General features: G+C 39.0%; 1 protein-coding gene across 2 annotated transcripts in view; it reads left to right on the forward strand.

Moving 5' to 3' along the window:
* RGL1 (ral guanine nucleotide dissociation stimulator like 1) overlaps nucleotides 1-23,424 on the forward strand; it is a 298,327-nt gene that overhangs the window by 90,747 nt on the left and 184,156 nt on the right. For both annotated transcript variants that reach the window (XM_059937720.1, XM_059937734.1), the window contains exon 2: nucleotides 13,751-13,914. In XM_059937720.1, the coding sequence (XP_059793703.1) occupies nucleotides 13,783-13,914 (132 nt within the window). In that variant the 5' untranslated portion in view covers nucleotides 13,751-13,782. The remainder of the gene's footprint in view (nucleotides 1-13,750; nucleotides 13,915-23,424) is intronic.

Below are 23,424 nucleotides of genomic sequence, written 5' to 3' on the forward strand. Positions count from 1 at the left end.
AAAAATAAGTAATAAGGAAGGACAGAACATCTGTGAGTTGATTTATTCAACAAATATTTACTGACCATCTTGTATGTGTCAGCGTGTCCTAGGTACCCTACATATAAAGGTGAGTATAAATACTCCTTGACCTGTAAGAGCTCACAGTCTACTACGATGCAAACTAAAGCACAGTATTATAAATGCTGTGACAGAAATAGGAACAACTTACTTGGGGAGAGCAATTAACTCCCCAGTGGGTTTGTCACCAGGAGGTGACATTTGCATTTGCTTTTAAAATTTAATGCCCAGTGGTTAATGTCATATGCTTTGGAACCACACAGATATAGATTGGAATCCTGGCTCTGCTACTTACTCCTTATGTCAAATGAGAATCAAAATAGGGTGCTATGAGATAATGTATTACAGTACCAGGCATGTATATGCTCAAGCAGGTGATAGCTGTTGTATTAGGGAGGGCATAGGCTAAGCTGCTCTAACAAAGACAAAGAAAAGGTGAGGGGAAGAAGAGTATTTTGGGTAGGAGTAGTCCATAAACAAAGGCATGAAAGCACTGTTTGGAGAACGGTGAGAAGTCCAGCAATGTGAGGGAGTTGGGGAATTGGAGCACGGCAGAGAGGAGTATATGACTTGTAGGTCAGAATATAGTCAGGCCATGACATACTGTGTTAAGAACCTTGAACTCTATCCTGTGGTGGTGCATTCCTATTGCAGGTTCCTAAGGAGGCCAGTGATCTAATTAAAGGTTTTTAGAAAGGCTACTCTGGTGATCGTATAGAGAATGACTAGCAACAGTCAAGGGCAGAGAGTCTAGTAACTTGGCTATTGCAGTGGTTCAACCGAGAGATAATGAAAGTGTGTATCACTTTCATTGGTGGTGGCTGGAATATAGAAAAGGCTCTGATCTGAGATGCCTTCAAAGAAGTAATCAACAAGACTTTGTGATCCCTTGGGTAAAGGAGCTTAGTAACAGGGACCAGTTGAGGATGAGTCTGAGATTGCTAGCTCGGGTATCTGAGTGGATGGTGTTGAAATCAATCTCTAGGCCCAAGATGGAGCCACTCTTGCCTGGGGGGGTCATGTCATCAAACTGAAACTTTGTATATAACTTTGTATCCTTGTAAAAGCTCTGCTTGACCAAAAGTGCAGTATGACTGTGTTCACTCAGCCAGTCCTCAAACGCGCCAAGCCCACTCTGGGCCTTCTCACCACAAACAAGGTTGACTATCTGATATTTCCTATTTGTCTCTTCCTTGTTCCTTATTCTTTATCCTATAAAAGTTTCTTGCCTTCTGCCTCATTTTGTAGTTCTCTTACAGGAGATTGTCCACTTCATGACGTGTTAAAGTTCGTTTGTATCACCTAAATGAAGTTTGTATCTCACCATTAGAGGATACAGGAAATCCATGAGGAAGAGAAGGATTCTGTAGTGAGTTAAAAAGTATGAACCATGGGCGCTTTATTTGTGGAAAGCAGTGATTTTGAAAGTGTTTTGGTTGAATATTCTTCTCAGTTCAATTTTTTTGGAGTGTCCTCCAATATACATGCAATTATTTTTAAATTGTATACATGCACCATTATTCTAACATTTATATGTACTATAAAATATAACAAATAGAAATAAAACAGATGAGATGAAATAAGCATACAAATCAAAGTTGTAATTTTTCTCTGCATTCCAGTGCACAGTCTTGGGTACCAAGTCAGGGGTGTGCAACCCACTTTAGACTCACTGGGGTATGAAAGCCATTGTCAGGCCTGTTTGCAGGATTATGGAGTAGAGAGGTGATAGATTTTCTTCACCTTGGGGAAGTCTTACTGACCCTTCCTTTCTTCTCCTTCTTTTTTCTGGATCTTTTTTTTTTTCCCCCCCTTGGAATAGGTATGCAAGTCATTACTCACTGAGCAATATTTGTCAAACTTTCTTTACATCTGTAGTGCATTGCCCTAGGAGCTCCTTGTAGTTCAAATGAAGCAAGATTTAACTATTTTGGCACAAACTTTGGCTATGATATATAGCACTTACTCCCTAAATACTGGCTAAGACCAAGAGACAGAGGTTCTCTCGTAAAAGTCCCAAACTGGACCCAGAGGATGGTACTTGCATGGTTTGGCCCAGCAGAGAAGATCAGCTAAGGAGTTTTTAGCTCATTCCGCTACCTTGTCTCCCCAAGATGATGGAAAAGGAGAGTGAGGGTATTAGTTTGGCTCAAGAGCTCAGACTAAAGCACTGGGGACACTTACGATTAAAACTGATGTGACTGCCCATGTGCTACTCAAATGTACTGAGAGTCCTGCTTTTCTATTTTAAGTTCCTTTTTGGCTGTGTGAGACCAGCCAGGACATCCTGTTGTACATGAAAGGTGAGTGTTGCCAGATTTTAATTGGGAGAATACAGACTTATTTTTGACTAATTGGTCCAGTAGGAACTGGAGTAAATCCAAACAACTCTGCAGGTCTACAGCAAGGAAACAGAGAGGGAGAGAGACTTAATCAACCTTCACCCAGGCGGCCTGTTGACAGATTTCTAGGCTGACTTAATCAATGCACTTATTTCTCAGGTCAGACCTCAAAACTACTTGGACCTGATTTCATGGTATTTCATCCTCTGGATGATATTATACATCCAAAGCAACTTAGCCTGGAATTCCTTTTTAGGACACACAAAAGGATAAAAAAATAAACCCCCACACTTTCTTTGTGTCCCGACTGAAGTGGAGAAATGGAGTAAAGTGCACAGAAGCTGTGACGCTGAGCCTGCTTAAGCTTCACTAGCGTGTTAAGTCATTTTTCAGCCCACAGTGAAGTTAATAATCATTAAAATCGCTCTGGTATCCAGGACCACTGTCAGCTATAATCAAATTGGAGCAATGAACCTGAGCACAGCATTCACTTGAGCTGTAAATCATAAACTCATCAACCCCCAGACCAGAGACAGAGTGAAGAAGTCAGTGAGTACTGTAAGAGGGTCCATATATTGTTTTAAACAAAGTCTTAAAAAATAATTAGGCTTTCAGATCACCATACTCTTGTAGCAAAAATGTCTATATGGGACTAAGAAGTGAGAGAACTGACAATGTCAATTTTTGCTTCTGTTTTCTGCCACTTTTTAGCAATAGTGGCATAATTGTTTATTTAGCTCTGGAAGGGCAGGCCTGGGGAAGGGTGATAGGCACCCAGGATTGGAGAGGAGCTGGCAGAGTGGGATGTGAAAGGCCGTAGGAAGGCCGTAGGAAGAAGCGGGCTCTCAGCTTTGGTAGATAAGGAAGCACAGATTTCAGATAACCCTCTTGGCCTTTCCTCTTCTACCTGAGTGCAAAGAGTTTCTCTTTAAACATTAACGTTACAAAGCCAAATTAACATAGCCACAATTCTGTGAAAATTGTGAAAAGCCATTATAGAACAGAAAGGGAAGCTTTGTGCTGAATCAGACAGATCTGTTTTCAAATTTGCGTTCTGCTATGTGACCTTGGGCGATTCACTTAACTTCTCAGAGCTTCAGTGACTGGGGGATTCATACTTTCCTCACCGAGCTCTCAACATAATGCCCTTGTGCATATCTGTCTTCTAACACTTATCCTATCATTTTGAAATATATCTCTTTCTCTTCAAATAATTGTGGACTTCCCAGTGGTTCAGATTAAGAACTCCCAGCAGGTAGGCTGATTAAAGGAGGACACGTGCTTATTTATCTTTATTTCTCCCTGCCTCATACACACCTGGCACAATGATTAGACTGAATAAGTAGAATGTTAGGGACTTGGGCAACCCTCCTGTGCATAGCGTGGTGCTGGTAACTTAATTTAGGTTAAGCAACATAACTGTCATGTCCCTGGAAGTTTGCCATCTTGTTGCAGTTAAGTCACATTGGCCCACTGACCTCCTCAATGAGGAAGCCAGGGATGCTAAATCGTATATTTGCACAATAGCTATTCGCACTAAGAGGTCTGAATCCGAGACACACTGTCATTCAGTTTCCACTTTGGTTTATTGGAAATAGCAAGGTCAAGCTGTGGCAATGAAAAAAAATGGAGAAAGTGGAAAGTCCTGTAAAAGTTAGAGGAGGGAAAAAATAAAAGAAAGTGAAAAGAAACTGCAACCTAGTTGGAATGAAACAGTGACAGAATGACATAATCCTATTTCCCCTCAGACAGATGCCGCACTGGATTTCATACTGACTCTGAAACTAAAACCAAAACCTAACTAAGTATTCAAGCCCACATTCCATCCACCCCTCATTTGCTGGTATCAAAGTTGAGACATTTCACAAACTTGGCTATCGCATACTGTATGTGTGTGGAAAAGGGGCAGATAACGTGGGCCGGTTAGACTACAGCCACATCTGTCAAAACTCTAACCCTTAACCTTAGTGAAAACATAATCTAGGATCAAACACAGAAACCCTGCAGATGTACACAAGCCATTTAATGCAGCCTTTGAAAAGACTGTGACGGATGGCTGCTGCTTTCTGAAGGCCTAATGAGAAATCCAGGCTTGGCCCTGCTAGGAATATTTGCATTCTTAAACAAAAAGTAGGTTCTAAGTCAGTAACTATTTCATATATCCCAGCACGGTCCAACCCTCCAGGCTGAGCTGAAAACATTCCTGACTCTGTTGCTATGCAAAGCAGTTTTCCAATATGCTTTGGAAACCTGTTTGAGATTTGAGAGTAGAATTCGGTTTTCAGTGGCCTCATTTTGGCTTAAGATCTTTTGGTTCAATCCAAAGTAATGTGAGAGTTCTATCCTTCATGGACTATGGAAGGTAAATTCAAAAGCTTCCTCTCATCTAATATACACATGAATGCAGGATGCATCCTCTATGATACACCCTCATAGAGCTTGATGTGAAACAAAAAAAAAGCATAGAAGAAATAAAAGAAGTTGGAGTGTCTTTATAAAGTTCACTGAAAGACTTTGAAACAATCGGAAATATTGAAAATCATTCAAAAATAACGATTGCATCTTTTCCAATACACGTGGAACATGGCCACCGTAACTGCATTTACTGATGAAAATGTCATTGTACTACAGCGTGCCAGCCTTTGGGAAGGTTGTGTCCAATTCCGCAAGATATGGTTTTGACTTTCTGTTGTGTTCGCTCTGGGTGCACAGGTCACCCGGGGATAAGCCCACAAGGTCTGTGCAAGTGTCAGAGTCGGGAAGCAGCATCTCTAGTGGTTTCTCCTTCTTGTTTCATTGTCTCTTAGTGTTCCTGTGTTCATTGGGGTCATTGAGTTTTTGACCACATGGGTTAGGTCCGTCCTGTTACATCACGGGTGCAGGCCAAAAAAGCTGAGAAGAAAGTAAAAAATGTGAGCCAGTGGTAAAAGTCATCCTGACACAAGGTACACAGATCCCTCCCTCCCCCACGCTGGATGAATATTGGGCCCCTTCTTTTGGCCTTAGCACCACGTATGGGCATTTGTTTCTATTTCAGAGGTCAAGATCAAGGAAGGAACAACACAGTTAGATGGAAATGAAGATACTGCTCTGAATATAAAGCTTCCTGCACTTAGTCTAGCAAACTGGTGTCTGGGGTGTTCAGCAGGAGTAACTGGATTTAATCATTACTATGTGAAACTAATCAGAGTGGGGCAAGGTGCTATCTGATCTAATGAAAGAGGAACGGTAATTAAGAATACATGTTATATGTAAAACTCATGGTGTCCTTGCTGCTTAGAGACTGCGAAGGAGGATAAGGATTGGTCTAGTGCCAGCTCACTGTAGACGCCTCTCCCGGAAGTGTTTTCTTGAAAGAGATTTCCCCGCACTGGGACCTGCCATTATCCTATGGCCTAGTAAAAGAGACTGTAATTAAATAGATTAGACTTCTGTTTTCAGTAAAGTAAAAGACTGAGAACAGACTGCTCTTTAACCTGAGATGTGGAAAGGCCAATCTATTGGGAAGTTAAATGATTTTGTGCATTAACTGATAAACCCAACAGATTTCCTTCCCTGAACCCAACATTTAAAAAAATTCACATTCCTCCCATGAGAAGCCCTCTTCTGAATCTTTTCAAGAGCTTAGATTCCTGGGAATTCAGATTTTTCAGCATTTACATGGTGTCGTGTCGTAAGTGGAGCATTGACTATTAAGGGGTAGTAGCAGTGTAATGCAGTGGTGAGGGCACAGCTCCGGGGTCAGGATGGCTTGAGAGAAACTCCAGGGCTGGTTCCTTCATCTCTCTTGATCTGAGCTTCTCCTGAGGCTGTTCTGAGGAGGAATTGGTGCTTGAGAAGTGCAGGTCCAGTGCCTGGCACGGTGAATGCTGAATTCACTGGGGTGGAGGTGAGGGGGATTGCTGTTGTTATCGTTGGGACTTAAAAGATGGCTCTGACCTGAATCAGCTCAACTGTCTTCAGCTGGAAGATAAAAATTAGCCTGGGACTAGTGAACTGGGTGATGCTCCCCTAGTGGTTTTTGTATTTTGCCCTCATCCAGCCAGTTAAAGCTGGAGTCCACAGAACTGTGAAACATTGAGCCTGGGACAGTCACGTGATCTACAGTTTCATCTCATTTTGTTTTCAAACAACATAATCGCTAAGCTTTTTATTATAATAAAAATGCAGGCCATAAAAGAGTCAGTCCCTTAGAATTCTCTCTCTCTTAGATCACTGAAGGATTCTTCGTGATCTCAGCCTCTATTCTGTTTAGGTGTCCTCTCCCTCCCCCACGTCTGTCTTTGCAGATTTGTTTCCAGACTGGCCGCTCTGAATGGAGACCAGGAAGGGAGCCCAGCTGTTTTCCTTGTGTTGGCTCTCTGTTTCAAGCAGGAATTGCTGAGCAAAGAGCAGCATTTCTCCAGGGAGGTTCACAAGGGTAGTACAAACTCAGTCTGGGTTTTTCTTTCTTTCTTTTTTTTTAATTATTATTAAAAACTTCTGCCAAATACTATCAGTGAGGGGGGAAAAGTACACAAAGTCTGAAGTGCAGTTGGATCACCCTTTAAAAAAGTATCAACTTGAATGAAGAAGGAATGGAATGCCTTGCACTTCTTTAATTTTCTACTTTTAACGGGAGACAGTTGCTTTCAGAGAAAGTCACTTCTAACTCCACAGACTATTGTGCAACTTTGCTCATTGTTCAGTGAGACAGTACATAATTAAAATTCCTTTGGAAATGGTTGCCCGGTGATTGACATTTGTTCCAAAATACATCGTAATGGTAAATGTGTTATCTCGGACTCCAGTGAATTTTTTTTTAATGGAAAGAAAATAAAATGAAGATTTAAAAAAAAGAGTGATTGAGCTTTTTAAAAAAATTGAAGCAGTATAATAAATTTATGTCCAGTCTTGCTCTCAAAGAGCTGGCAGTCCAGCGGGGGAGACCAGAGCTGAGGAAAGCAAAAGAAAGCAACATGCAGAATATGTGAATTGCCTTATACAGACTAGAATGCTGTTGAGATTCCAAAGAGGAAGAGGTAATGAAGATCTGTTTACCTTCTCATACATGGACATATGCTGTCACTTCAAACACAAATAACTTTAATATTGCTGTAAGATGACTTGACATGCCCCCTTTCCCAGACCTAGAAATCTCTCTCTATGTCATGGCTTCCTGGAGTTCTTTCTGTCTGATTATCTGTCTGTGTCCCAGTCTCCATTTCCCCACAGGAATCCCTTGCTTCCAGACAGCTGCTTCTTTCTCTCTTTTCAGATGGAATACACTGGTGAGACCACTGTGACGCACTCCCACAATTGGGGAGGCTACATCTTAATACCTTCTTGGATCCCCCAATTTGTAAACACCGCAATAGCAATCATGATTAGAGAAATCTACCACCCAACCATCCTTAGATTTGGATGCTAAGGATTGGTGAGCACCCCTAAACACCAACTTTACAAAGCCTCAGCAAACTTACAATTGACTACATGACCGAAAATTTGGGGTTGTTCCTGAATAGTCAAAACTCAGAGGTTATATCTATCAATTCCAAGGGGCTATTCATGCTGTTTGTTTGGCTTCCGAATAGTGAATGCATGCATGATATGGTAATAAATACAATATGTGAGTGACCCACAGAAATCACAACCTTTTGCTGTTTTGTTTAGTAGTGTAGATCCCTCAGCTCTACTGGAAAAAAAATTCAATGCCTATTTTTCTTTCTACATTTGGGGGGAGGTGAGTGTTTTATCCCTGTAAGGGGTCTCAGCAGCCTTGTAGTTTATCTACTTATTTTAAAGAGGGGGAAACTGAGGCTGAAAAGTGAAATGGTTTGCTCAAGGCTTACACAGAGAAATTATTATGGCCACATGATTTGAACCCAGGTCTCCTGACTGGAATTTCACTGCTCTTTGTATGATGCTATTCTAAACCTTTGAGTAAAACCAAGATGCAAAGACTCTTCTTGATAGATAGACTTTTTAGGTGGAAGAGTTGTAGATAATAGGAGATAAAGATAAACAAACCTGTCTTATCTGGACAGGACCTCAGCTCATTAGGAAGAAGAATGAGGTAGAGAGAAGGTAGGAGGAAAGAAATGGCAGAAAGACAAGTGGTCCTGGAAGAGACAGGACAGGGCAGGGCAGGCTTTGTCAAGATTAGAAGAAATCTGAGTTGAGTTAAAAAAATCAAAGGATTTCTTCAGGCAGAAGCAAGAGTTTATGTGTATAAAGGGAATAAAGCAGAAATACTGTATTATTAATACGAATGATGGAATCTGCAAGGGCTGAAGAAAAGCATGGACCTAATAGATAAGGACAAGAAACACCACACCATTCCAGTAACGTTCTGAAAATTAAACACTTTTTTTCCTTCCAAAAATATGTAAAGAGGAGAGGTAGGAGAAAAAAGATAATGATTTAGAGGGATGTCTCATACATTATTTACTATCATAGAAGGAAAGTCAAATTTAATAAAGTACTGATTGATTTATCAAAGTCCAGCATGGGGATTAATAAAATAAATACAGAGTTCAGAGAAATTGTGCCCTAGCACTTACTTTTAAAACCATGTTTCAAAAATATTATTCATGGGCGTTATGGATAATATTTATCAAATCGCAGGAACAGACACTAGTAATGGTAAATTTTTATGTTCTTAGATTGTCACTTAATACTTATGTTTTTAAGATTAGCCCCTGAGAAGTTGATTATTTACTTTTGGTACTTAATGATCATTTAGGATATGAAGCTCTCAACCATGTCTTTTGTCATCACCATAGAAAATGTTATGACCTCCAATCAATGATTATTTTTGAAGTAATGGGAGAAATGTTGTTATTATGTATTTTACATCCTAAGCAAAATGTAGTAAATATTTTAAAAAGAAAATGCACATCTTAAAAGCACAAACTTTAAAGAAATTAAAAATTTTAAGGAAATACATACTTTCACATTGATAATAATCATATAATTTTTTGATTACTTATGTAATCATAAATTATTATTTTCACAAATTTCTAACAGCTATCAATTTCTCATAAGACAACTAGGATTTATAAATATTGACTAGAATGGTCTTTGGATTTAACCTAACTTAAAAAACAAAAGCAAAACCTTTCAGCTTTGGTGGGAATGTTAGGGCTCTAGGACTTGAATGCAGTGACCTCAAAAACCTTTACATGGCTTTTCTCATCTGCAGATTGTTTCTCAGTGTCAAGTGAAAGCATCTTTCTTCTATTTCACCAGACTTGGCTTCCCTATTCTTATCTGACTTCTCTGCTTCAGGCAGTAGAGACAATGTATAATCACAACGCTTTTACAATTAGAAAAAAACCAAAAAACAGCTCTCAAGCAACTTCTTTTTAAATTTTTGAGCAAAACTTTGCTTCTGTGTTCTCTGATCAGATATTTGCCTTTATAGACATACAGTTCCTTTCTACACCCTACCTCCAACTTAAGGATGTCCTCATCATTCTGTGGTTAAAAATAATTCTGCTTTGGGTATCAGGTGTTTTAGGATGACAGTTCTTCAAAGCTGATTTCCCAAAGAGCTTATAAGGACTATGATATTTTAGACTAATTATTAAGTAGAGTTGAAGATTTTGCCTTTTAGGTTTACAGTGATTACTTATCTGTTGAGTGGGCTCATATTTGCATGGAAGTTGGCTTGTAAGCCTTGACCGTGTGCTTTAAGAAAGAATGCAGTAGTTCAGCTTTAAGGCATTCAGCCTATCAGAGGTAGAAGAAGGTCGACATATGCCTCATGTTTTAATTCTACCAAAAAAATGGCTCCGCTATATAGACTTCTAGCTCATTTTAGGAAAATAAGAAACCTATAATGCATGAAGGTATAATGAAACCTATAATGCATGGACCAGCAGCAGGACTGGCTATATAATTTTGGGGCCCAGAGCAAAATGAAAATGCAGGGTGCCCTTGTTGAAATATTAGGAATTTTAAGACAGTGACAGCAGAGCATTCAACCATGCCTAGGGCCCTTCTTAGCAAAGGCCATGTGTGATTGTGCAGGTCACACCCATAAAGCCTGCCCTGGTCAGAAGTTAAGATGGGAGTAAAGAGGAAAAGGAATGATCCATTTTTTTTCATGAAATTTCCCTCCCTCTATCTACCTCACTCTTACCTGTGATTCATCAGATGTGACCATCTCTCAAGGGGCACTGTTATGCCAGTTACCTAAGACAGTGACACTTTAGTCCATGGGGGAAGGGGCATGAGAGAGAGGTCTCATTCCACCAGTGATGAGATAAAGGGTAGGGGTTGAAAGCCTTCTGAACTGACCTAGGAGAGAGAGCGTGAACTTGGGAACCCTACAACTTTCTAGCAGTTACTTAATCTCTCTGAGTCAAATTTTTCATCGCTGTAAAACTGTGACATTTACCTTGAAGCATTATCATATGGACTTGACATAATGTGGAAAATACCTAGCGCAGTGACGGATGCAATGGGAGCTCAATAATATTATGCATATGGTCATTTTGTGTGTGTGAGTGAGGAAAGGTACTGAATATGGGTGAAAAGGCGTCAAGTCTCAGGTCGGGTGGAGGATCTCAAAATGCTTGAAGAGCCTCATAAGAGCTGGCTGTCTCTCTGCATCCGTCCCAAGTTCCCAAGTACTTTGGAATGGTTTAAAGCTCAGAATTGCATCTTCTCCCAAACAGGGTAAGGAACAATCTGTAGGAAGTCAAGACACAGTAGAGTTCAGTCTATAACACTGAAAATTTGCCAACTTTCACCCACACCGTGGAGATGAGAAAGCAGCTGTGGGCAGACAGTAGAGGAAGAGCCAAGGGGTCACTGGGCTATATTACATTTACACACGTTCCATTGTCCACCCTGAGATGCTGCAGTTTGTCTATTTTATCCAGCTATGTCTCCATGATATACAGAGGATACAGCCAAAACCATGTTATGTAGTTTTTCCACTTTGTTTTGATTTATTATTTGTGGTTTACAGTATTATCTCCAATAACAACAATGGAATTTCCTTCCCTACTAATTTGGCCTGTTTCCATGTTGCCTGTTTATTTTAATTTCCTTTTTTTGGACTGAAACCTCCACATGACTCTCCTCTGTTTATTTCCTTGCATGTATGTGTCAGCATCATTTATGTCCACTCAGAAGAACTTTGTGCATTAATGATAAAGGTTCTGTTTCCTGGTTCCTAGGAGAGTGTATTACGTGCACCATGCTTCTAAGTACTTCACAATGGTTTTGGTTAACAGTTTCCTCATCATTGCTCTCTGCCACCAGACTGCTTGCTCTCCATGGCTTACAGATGGAGCATGTGAGGCAGAGAAGTATCTTGGCTGCAGAAGACCCTTCTCTCGAATCTTCTGACCTATCACCCCTGCCCAGCTTCTCAACGCCGATTTCCATTTACTTTTATTTGGGCAGTAGGTTATGTGAGCATAAGACCTGCTTTTTGCAGACATGCTCAGTTCCTTGAAGACATTTCCAAGAAAACTACTCTGTTGTTAACTAATGAGCGATCGCTGCTTGCAGAATTAGCTGCCTGGGGGTGCAGGATGAATGTTAGACTTGACCCTTTCTTACGAAGAGCTTACAGCCCACTAAGTCAAAAAAAGTTGAAGAGAAGGAATAATTCGACTTTTAATCTGTTATTTGAATATATTAGATCTGCTGCCTTATTTTTACTGGAGTCTCATGATTACTGAATTAACTAATCCATCAAACATTCATTTAGTACTTACTCTGTACATGACATCATCTCTAGTGTTAAGATGCTTGAAAGACCAGAAAGTAGAAATAAAGTTGAAAACAAATAATTATAATAAAGTGTTTTAGGTGACATGATAGAGATCTGTCCAGAGTATATATAGAGACTAACAAAGGAGGAGGGGCCTTTATTCTCTTGGCATGGTGGGTGGAGGGGAGGTGACACAAACAAAGGCTCAAAGATCCTAGATGTATCTGAGATCCATAAGCACTTTCTTTTTTTTTTTTAATAAATTTATTTATTTTATTTATTTATTTTTGGCTGCGTTGGGTCTTCACTGCTGCATGTGGGCTCTCCCTAGTTGCATTGAGCAGGGGCCACTCCTCATTGTGGTGTGCAGGCCTCTCACTGCGGTGGCCTCTCCCATTGCAGAGCACGGGCTCTAGGTGCACGGGCTTCAGTAGTTGTGGCATGTGGGCTCAGTAGTTGTGGCTCACAGGCTCTAGAGTGTCGGCTCAGTAGTTGTGGCGCATGGGCTCAGTTGCTCCGTGGAATGTGGGATCTTCCCGGACCAGGGCTCGAACCTGTGTCCCCTGCATTGGCAGGCGGATTCCCAACCACTGCGCGACCACGGAAGCCCCATAAGCACTTTCAAAGGACTGAAACAGAATGGCAAAGGAGGCAGCCGGGCATGGCGGGAGAAGGGAGGCAGAGGAGGCCTTGGATGCTGTGTTAAGGAGTTTGGACTTCATTCTCCGGGCAAAGTTTTTGGTAGGTGGAACATCATTATCAGATTTGCTTTTTAGAAAAATTACCCTGAGAAGGATAGACCCGGGGGACGTGAATGGAGGTAAGGAGATTCCTTAGGGCAGTATGGTGCTGGGCAGACATGACGTGATTCTGAACAGGCCAATGGCAGGTAGAATGATGTCAGGGAAGTAGACTTTATAGAATTGTTATCAATTTTTAGATACTGTCTCTGCAGCAACTGCTGATGAAACGGAGGCTCAGGAAAGTAACACAGCCAATAAATATTGAAGAGAACCTTCCTCTGTGCTTCCACTGCAGTTTGGAAACATGATTACTGTGGCGTTTCACACATTATGCTGTAATACACTGTGTTGTGATTGCTTGTTTACAGCACTTTCTGCCCTGAGACAGTAAGCTTTTTAAGGTGAAGGACCAAACTACCAAATTATTTGTGTATGCCTTGCATGGAGCCTCGAATAAATAAGTGTTTAATAGATGTTTGAAGAGTAAAACTCCTGACACCAGAGCCAGTGCTTCTTCCACATGTACTGCATGGCGTGGAAATACGAAAACATCGCTCAGGCTTGTCTTACATCCACCCATTTCCATTTCTCCTACTGATGGGCTAGAGCAAAGTGACAAGCAGATAGAACAGGCAGAGGATGCTTTTTACTTTGCTTTACAATTTTTATCACTTCGTCCATTATCAGAATGCATCCCTGCCTCCAGAATCCTGCATTAAAATACCAATCATGAATATCTAAAACATAAAAAGTGGCCATAAAAGTTGTTGCCTGTTGTGATACTGTTGTTGATGGTCTCATTATCCACAAAGCAAGCGTGATAGTTTGCTTTCCTATCTCTTTTTATGTTACTCAGTGTCTTAACCTGGATCCCACTTTATTCTTCCAAACAGATCCGTAATGCCTCCTGCCTGGCTCTTTCAAGATGGAGGGGAAGCCCGTGGGAGAGCCTGCTCATGTGGTGTCTAAACTCAAACTTTCCACCAAGGTAGAAAGCGCAGGACACTGGCTGGTGGAAGATCACGCTCGGATATGGGAAGTTTTAAAGACAGAGGAGGTAAGACAACTCTAAGTGACACAGTTGGCGCAATGATGGATTTTCTTAGACTTGAAACTATCATTCTTAGTGTAGCCATTATCATAGGCCAGCTTGGCAATTTTTTATTCGGGGGCCATAGGCACAACTACAGCTGGAGAATAAGAAGTCAAGGGTGTGTGTCCCTTGGACATTAATAATACTCCACAGTGATTCAGCCAAGGGAGTTAGCCCTGACCAATAGGGCTTAAAATATACAAGTAGACATTGTCCTTGTAGAATCCTACCAAACCTAAATGGGAAATCAAATCATGGTGAGAAAGTTGATTCCTAAGGATCGACTAACACATGTGGAGTTATATAAATTCATTCCTTGACAGCACGAGGCTAAGTATCAGTTAGGGCTCTGCGGTTGCAAGCAACAGAAATTGACTCTGACTAATTTAAAGAAAATGGGAAATTATTGGAGGATATTGGGAGGCTCACAGAAGTGATGGGAAGTTTGGAGAACTACGTTTGGAAACAGGACAGGAACCAAGTCAGCAGGAACTACTCAGAGCCCTACCCCTGGTATAAATTCCATACTGGTCTCTACCCTCTCCTCATTCTCACATTTCTCTGCTCAAGATGCAAAGCCATGGGAGTGAGGGGGTCACTGCCAAGCTTAGTCGCATGTCTTTCTGTTGGTTATTCTGTAAAGAGAAAAGGAATCTCATGAGAAATCATTGTACCAAGTCCTCAGAGCACTTGTGTTTGGTGTCCAAATCTCTAATACCTGCATGTTGTGACAATTCCAATCTAAGAAACTAACGTAACAACTACAGTCTTAAACGTGTGAAATCCAGCCAAAGAAATTGTAAACACTTTCTATGGAAATACTTGCACAACTGATTTTTTTTTTAAGCAATAAAACTCTGCAGAGAGCTCTTGAAGTCTTTGTGTATCTTACCTAACAGGGCCAAGACTAGGATCAAATAAGGGAGGTGCTGAGGGTACAAAATTTAAGGAGGCGCTCACTCTTAGGTTTGTGTCCTGCACTTGCACAAACTTGAAAGTTAATGAGTCCTGATGTTTCACATGCTAGATGACTTGCTTGCCTCACCCTAGTCCTGACACCCAATTTTATTCCCCTCCCTCCTTACCCAAAGGTAATCACTATCTTGAATTTGACGTCTATCATCCTTATGCATATTTCAATATGTATACTGCATATGTATTATCTATATTTCCAATATATAGTATTGATTTACGTCTGTTAAGTTTTACATAAGCTTTATACCGTATAGCTACTTCTACACCTTGCTGTTTTTACTTAACATTTTGTTTCTATTTTATCTGTTTTCCATGATGATACATGTAGTTCTAGTTTATTCATTTTAACTGCTTTTTATACTCTATTGATTAATAAGGTCAAATTTATTTATCCATTTTCTTGTTGATTAACTTTGTTTTTTTCAATACAAGACAGTGTTATACATGTTTCTAGCATAGACACCTAGAAGTGGCATGCTGGATTATAAAGTATGAAAGCCTTCAGTTTTACTAGTTATTACCAGATTTGTCTCCAAGATGGGGACATGAGTTTATATCCCCACTAACAGCATATGAGAATTTTCCCTACTCTACATTCTCCCAGTTATTGATATCATCAGACCTTTAAATATTGGTTAATCTGATTATTTTGAAATGGGGCCTTCTTGTTTTAACATGAATTTTTTCCATATGGATAATCAATTATCCTCATACCATTTTTGAATGTCCATCATTTCTTCTTTAGCTTGTAATGCTATATTTCGTGTATCATGTTTCTTTACATACTCTCTCTGCTGATGTGATACTCCTTCAACTATTCTAGCTTTGAAGGAAACCTGGATATCTGGTAGGGCATGTCCCTCCACTGAGTTATTGCTCTTCAAAATTGTCTTGGCTGTTTTTGGAACTTAGATTTTCAATATGAATTTAGGATGACCTTATTAAGTACTGCAAGTATGAAGAAAAAACAAAGTCTGCTGGGAATTTGATATGGATGGCAATAAGTTTGTTGATTAATTTGGGAGAGTATCAACATATTTATGATTCAGTGAATATCTTGTCTCATTGTTGACTTTAAAGGGCATGCTTCAATATTTCACCCTCAATATTTCACCAATATTTTATCCTATACCATTTTGCTGTAAGATTTTTATAACGAAGGTTAAGGAAGCTCCTTCTATTCCTTTTCTTTTTTTGCTAAATGTTAATTTCTTTACATTATAATATTTGATATCTACAAAATAATATACATGTAACTTATAGTGTATAATATTAAAACAAACACTTGTGAGCTCACAACCAACTTAAGGACTAGAATTTTACTGATTTGTTGAATCCATATGTGTAATCCTTCACATCCTGTCCCCTGGATTCCTTTCCTTACAAAGGTAACCATGTTCTTGAAATCTGTGTTTAATCATTCTTTGGCTTTTAAACAGTTCTATTACATACATATGTATCCCCCCAAAATATTGTTTAGCCATATAAGCTATTTATATAGTCATATATATGTGTGATATATATCTGATTTCTTTGGTGACTTATTTCTTTCACTCAACCTGTTTCTAAGATTTTTAAGACTTACAACATTAATATATATAGTAGTAATTCATTAATTTTTACTGTTGAATAATATGCCATTATGTGGTTATACCTTGATTTATTTATTCATAGTTATGTTGATGAACATTTCAATTATTTAGTTTTTTTATCATTATGAACAATGCTACTGTGAACATGCTTAAACATGTCTTATGCCCCTGTATAAGAATGTCCCTATTTTCTAGGTTAATACCTGTTATGTGCAAGTTCCATCTTGCAAGTTATTGCCACATTGTTTTCCAAAGTGGTACCAGTTTACACTCCCACCAGCAGTGCATAAATTTCCCCCTATTCCATATCCTTGCCAAGTTTTGGAATTGTCAGATTTCTTAATTTTTCCAGTCTAGTTTGTATAAAATAGAATCTCATTCTTTCCTCATTTCCTTCTTGCATCTCAACCCCATCTCCGAAAATTTTTCTTTTTCTTTTAGAGTTTACTTTTCTGAGGGTCTAACTTTAGCAAAAGTCTTTCTTTGTGTGTCTTATTATTATTATTATTATTATTTGGTTTGAAGATGTCTTTATTTTAAGTGCAGTCTTAGAACGATAGTTTAGATGGATATAGAATTTCAGGTTACTTTATCTCAGTACACTGAAAATATTCCATTGTCTTCTGCTTTCCATTGTTTCCGTTGTAAACTAGCTGAAAGTCTAAGTTTTATTTCTTTGAATATACAGATCTTCCTTGACTTACAATGGGGTTACATCCTGATAATCCCATCATAAGTTGAAAGTATCATAAGTCAAAAATGCATTTAACACACCTAACCTACCAAACATTACAGTTTACCCTAGCCTACCTTAAATGTGCTCAGAAAACTTACCTTAGCCTAAAATCATCTAAATGCAAAGCTTATTTTATAATAAAGTGTTGAATATCTCATGTAATTTACTGAATACTGTACTGAAAGTGAAAAAACAGAATGGTTTTATGAGTACAGAATGGTTGTAATTGTATTGATTGTTTACCTTTGTGATTGCATGGCTGACTGAGGGCTGTGGTTTCCTGCCATTGCCCAGCATCATGAGAAAGTATTGTATTGCCTATTGCTAGCCTGGGGAAAGATCAAAATTCAAAATTTGAAGTATGATTTCTACTGAGTGCGTATCACTTTTGCACCTTCGTAAAGTTGAAAAAATGTAAGTTGAACCATTGTAAGTTGGGGGCCATCTGTGATGTCTTTTCTCTCTAATTACTTAGGTATTCTCTACATCTTTGCTGTTTTGCAGTTTTACTCTTCTGTGTTTAGGTGTGGGTTTCTTCTGTTTGACCTCTTGGAAGTCATAGGGCTTCCCAAATATATGGATTGGTGCCTTTCATCAGTGTGGAAACATCTCTGTAATTTTCTTCTCTACTAATTGCTTTTGCTTCATTTTCCTTCTGAAACTCCAACAAGATTTATGCTCATTTTTCTTACACTTTGCTCATGTCCCTTAACCTCTCTTTCAGAGTTACTATCTTTTTTCCTCTCTGTACTGTATTCTGATTAATTTTAGATCTATCCTCCAGTTCACTAATTCTCTCTTCAGTTGTATCTAATTTGCCCTTTAATCACTGAGTTTTAAATTTCAGTTATTCTATGTTTTACTTCTAGAAGTTCAGTTTTGTTCTCTTAAAATCTTCTAGTCATTATTTTAGTTTCTTGCTTCCTATTCATATTTTTATTTTTAAAGACTATTTGTCAAGACGTTTGAAGAGTATGAGATTTTACACTGTTTGCAAATTAGCTGAAAGAGGACATGAGACTTGTCTCAGAGACAGAAGACTTTATTAGTCACAGAAGAAGCAGTAGCCAGAATGTCAGCATGTTTGTTTTGGTTCCCTATGTCCCAGTTCCTACAGGAATGACACAGATAGTCCTAGATAGCTTCTTGCATGGGAGAGGATCACTGACCTTGGGGAACTTACCAGTTTATAGTAGACCGTAAGAAAGCCTACACTTTCTCCTAGTGAGAGACATTACCTTATCCTTGAAGGATACTCACTGCAAACACAGACCTGAAAAATGGTCCAGGTAAAGATCAGCTAGAGCCTTGGTTTTTTTGTTTTGTTTTGTTTTTTTGTTTTTGTTTTTGTTTTTTTGTATACAAAGCAAGACATGCAGGAACAAGAGAGAGTCATGGAGGAGTGTTTCTGAACAATATTAAATATAATGGTTTTATATTCTAAACTGGCAATTCTGATAGCTGTGAGTCTTATTCAACTATCTGTTTTTTCTTTTGGCTCTTGCACTTGGTGTTTTGGTTCTTTGTGTGTTTTATGATTTTTGAAAGTGGGTTCATTTTTCTGGGAATGAAAGGAGTTTTCTCTGGAGAGAAATTGCATTTACTTCTGGGAGCACTATCAACTGGAAGGCACTTTAAAACAAAATTCTTAGCTTGAGGTTTTTCAGACCACTCAATGTGAATATAGGCTGGAAACCTATAGATATGTATGCTTGTGGTAATTAATTCTAGGGGGAAATGACTCCCCTCTCCCTGCCCCTATCCAGCACCATATTTCAAGATAAGCAATTTTCCTTGTGTTGTCATGGAGGGCCTGTGGTTTAACACAATAAGAGTTTATTTCTCAATCACATAATAACCCAATGTAGGTGTTTCTGATGAGAATGAAGCTTTTCTCCATATGATGATTCAAGGCCACAGATTACTTTATTCTTGCAGCTCCACCATCCTCTGGGGCCTAGGAATATTCTAAGTTCAGATAGCAATTAGCAAAAAAAGAGATTGAAGAAGACACACCCAGTTCTCAACCTTCTTGGACCAGAGTGACATATACATCATATCACTTTACATTCTATCATCACTGAGAACTAATCCCACTGTCCTATGTGGATATGAGGGAGGTGAGGTGGGGAAATGTAGTCTCTGGCTGGGCAACCACTTACTAGTGATGACTCAGTACTCTGGAAAGGGAAGCACAAATTGAATTCTGGTGGGCAGTTAAATAAGTGTCTAGCAAAAAACAAAGCTTAAGTTTACCTGGTTAAGCCAATGCCCTCAAAATGGAGGCTGACTTCATTGCTTATCTCTGTAGGTTCTTCTTTCATATAGGTTTGGCTTTTAAGAGTTCTTAATTTTTTGTCAGCCCATCAATATATTGAAAAAGACATTTTAGTTTTATTTTATCAAGCATTTTTTAGTTGTTCTTAGGGGGAGAGTTGAATTACAGTATTCAGTCCACAATACTGCTGGAAATGTGAGTCCTACGCTCTCTTGTGAGTTAAAGTGTGTCTTAAAAATATATGCTTTTTAAACTTATTTTTAAAAAAGTATTTCACTTGGTCAGAAAGTATCATCTAGATAATGTTGAATCTTTATTATTTTTGGCCACATTTAGATAGGTACCTTCTCACACAATATTTATAACTGACTTCTTAGAATCATTTATAAATTTTATGTAGGCACAAATCAGTTTGTCAAATATATTTGAATTTAAAATATTATTTCATCTTTAATGTATTAATTTTAACTATTCTAAATGTACCATTAAATATAAATATTTAATTGTTAAATTATAAATAATACCTGCATATAGCAGAAAATAATGAAGTTTTTGATGAATGATCAAGCATGAAAAATAAGTGTCTTTATAAAATCTCCATATCTTTTTTTTCCAATTTTTATTGGCGTACAGTTGATTTACAATGTTGTGTTAGTTTCAGGTATACAGCAAAGTGAATCAATTATCCATATATATATATATCTCCACTCTTTTTAAGATTCTTTTCCCATATAGGTCATTACAGAGTATTGAGTAGAGTTCCCTGTGCTATACAGTAGGTCCTTATTAGTTATCTATTTTATATATAGTAGTATGTATATGTCAATCCCCATCTCCCAATTTATCCCTTCCCCCCAGTAACCATATGTTTGTTTTCTACATCTGTGGCTCTATTTCTGTTTTGTAAATAAGTGCATTTGTACCATTGTTATAAAATCTCGGTATCTTTTTTATTTTATTTTATTATTATTATTTTTTAACATCTTTATTGGAGTATAATTGCTTTACAATGGTGTGTTAGTTTCGGTATCTTTTATTTTTTAAAATGAGCAAGGGAGCAGTGAGGAGGTTGGACATATTTTTGTGGTGATGAAAATGTTCTGTCCTTTGATTGTCATGGTAGTTGCATGAATATGCACATTTGTCAAAACTAACTGAACTATATACTTAAAATTGATACACTTTATTATATGTCAATTATGCCTCAATAAAGTTGACCTTAAAAAATGGGCAATAGGTTGGGGGAACAGCATTAAATAAATCAGTAATTGCAATGCAGTGTGATGAGTGCTGTAATAAATACAACCACAGGTGTTTGCAGAGCCTACAGCAGGGAGCTGTAGTCTAGCATGGGTGTGAGTAAGCTTATGTAGGTGTGGGTGTCAGGGAAAGAAAGCTTCCCAGAGAGGTAAGACTTGAGTTCATTCTTAAAAGAAAAGTAGAAGTTAGCCCAGAAAATGGGATCTTAGAAGGGGAACCAGAGCAAGTATTCCTGGAAGAGGATAAATTGTACAAAAGGGCAGTATTAGAGAGAACATCCTGCAGTTTGGAGCATCTGTAGCAGAAGAGAAATGGCAACAAATGAAGCTGCTGAGAAGCACCAAATAACGAAAAGTCTTATATGCTTCACTTGGATATTCAGAAATTGTCCTGTGGGCCCTGGGGAGTCAGTAAAGGGTTTCAGGCAGGGATAGTGACACGGTCAGATTTGTTTTTTAGAAATGCTGCTCTGTCAGACATGGGAAGGGTGGCCTAGAACACTTCAAAACCGCTCTTGGCCACTTTGGTGTCCTTCTTCTCTGTCCACGCTATGCTAGGGATTATTTGGGGTTGTTCATTTTTTCATGATGGGAATTCTCTCTTTCCAGCTAGGCTGTCTGTCCTTGAGACCGTGTCCATTAGTTTTAATTCTACTTCACTTAGAAACCCTAAAGCACTGGCATACTACTGGACACAAGTTGAAATAAATACCTGATGGCTGATTGATGAATCATTTTCATAGTGATTCTGTAATCATGTAATCATGATTTCATAGTAATATGTTGTTTCTCTAAATTTTAACATCAACCAAAATACTGCCATCTCTGGGTACAAAGGTGATTCATTTGATTCACCATTGTATAGCACTAAGTGGTGGTGTTTTTTTTTGTTGTTGGTGTTGTTACTGATTGAAATTGCATCAACTCATTCATTATGCACTGGACTTATCTGTGCTCAATGTCTTACATTTGTGAGAAGGCTGCCAAGATAAGCAATATTCTCTGTGGCTGTGAAACAGAGATGTTTTCTGTGTGAAATTAAACTAGTGAACGCCTGTATGGAGTCTCTCCCTCTCAATCCAGTTCTGGAATGTGGGCCCACACTGTAACATCACATTCTTGGAGGAAGAAATAGTATGTGTTCATCATGCATACTTTGGAGATTAAATCATACTCATCTGAGGGAGGAAGAGAGAGAATTTTTAAAAAAAAGAAAAACTAGATGACAATTTGGACAAGCAATGGGTGTGCATTGTATTCATCTCTGAAGAGTCAGCTCTTTGCTGAACTTAAAGGCTATGGTTCGATGACAGCACTAGGCTTCTTCTTTGTGATTCTGAATGACTTCTTCTCTCTGCCACAAATTTTAACATGAGGCAAAGGAATAGAAATGTCCTTCCTAGGACCTTATTAATATATAAACATGCTTTGAAGTATTTTTACTGAGATGAGTAAAGTAGACATTATCATCAGTAGTGAGAAATGGAACATTGAGACCGAGTAATATTCAATTGGGGTCTGTAAGGGAGGGAAAATATCATTTATTGAGCACCTACTCTGTGTCAAGAACTGTCCTTGGCACTTTTATATTCATCAATATATATATATAGATATTTTTTTATTAAATGGATTGTGCTTTTAGTCATCTTTATTTATTTATTTTTATATTTATTCTTGGCTGTGTTGGGTCTTCGTTTCTGTGCGAGGGCTTTCTCTAGTTGCGGCGAGCGGGGGCCACTCTTCATCGCGGTGCGCGGGCCTCTTCACTATCGCGGCCTCTCTTGTTCCGGAGCACAGGCTCCAGACCCGCAGGCTCAGTAATTGTGGCTCACGGGCCTAGTTGCTCCGCGGCATGTGGGATCTTCCCAGACCAGAGCCTGAACCCGTGTCCCCTGCATTAGCAGGCAGATTCTCAACCACTGCGCCACCAGGGAAGCCCTTCATCAATATATTTAATTGTCACAGCCATAGGGACATTTCTGATAAGGATTTTGAAGATTAGAAGTTAAGGCACATGCTCAAAGATACATAGCTGGTAAGTGGCAGAGTAAGATTCAAACTCAAGCTTGTCTCTCTTCATTTATACTCTTGCCTCCTCATGAAGCTGTCTACCAAAATTGTTTAAATCGACCTGATTCTACATTTGGTTTCCCTGCCCAGACTTCAGCTTAATCCTGGCCAGGGCAGCATCCTCAGCACAATAAATGGTACCAGTCTTGCTCTCCTAGGGCTTGGCTCAGCAGTGTCTCGTGGGAATAAACACCAATGTGCCCACTGAGTCATAACTCTCCTTCATTCCTCAAAGTGTTGTCCAAGTGTGTGGCTGGGTTTCCATCTCAGTTTTCCCATGTAGTATCCAGGTATCTCATGGAGACTGCACCCTGCCCTTAACTCCATCCCATTTAAATGGAGCCCTAAACCTCTGCTAAGCTCTTCATAGCTCTTTTTTCTGCATAACTGAATCCTGCTCCGCATACTCGAAGCTATTGACTGGAGTCCAATAGTGTGAACAGTCTGATTGTTTGGAACCTGGGTATTTTCACCCATTCCCTGAACTACTGTTGCTTCCTTGGACATTAAAGCCTGCCAGAATCACATCAGAGTTTTCCTATGCTCTTGAGATACTGCTCACCA

This window comes from Balaenoptera ricei, chromosome 1 (assembly GCF_028023285.1).
Source record: "Balaenoptera ricei isolate mBalRic1 chromosome 1, mBalRic1.hap2, whole genome shotgun sequence".
Taxonomy (NCBI): domain Eukaryota; kingdom Metazoa; phylum Chordata; class Mammalia; order Artiodactyla; family Balaenopteridae; genus Balaenoptera; species Balaenoptera ricei.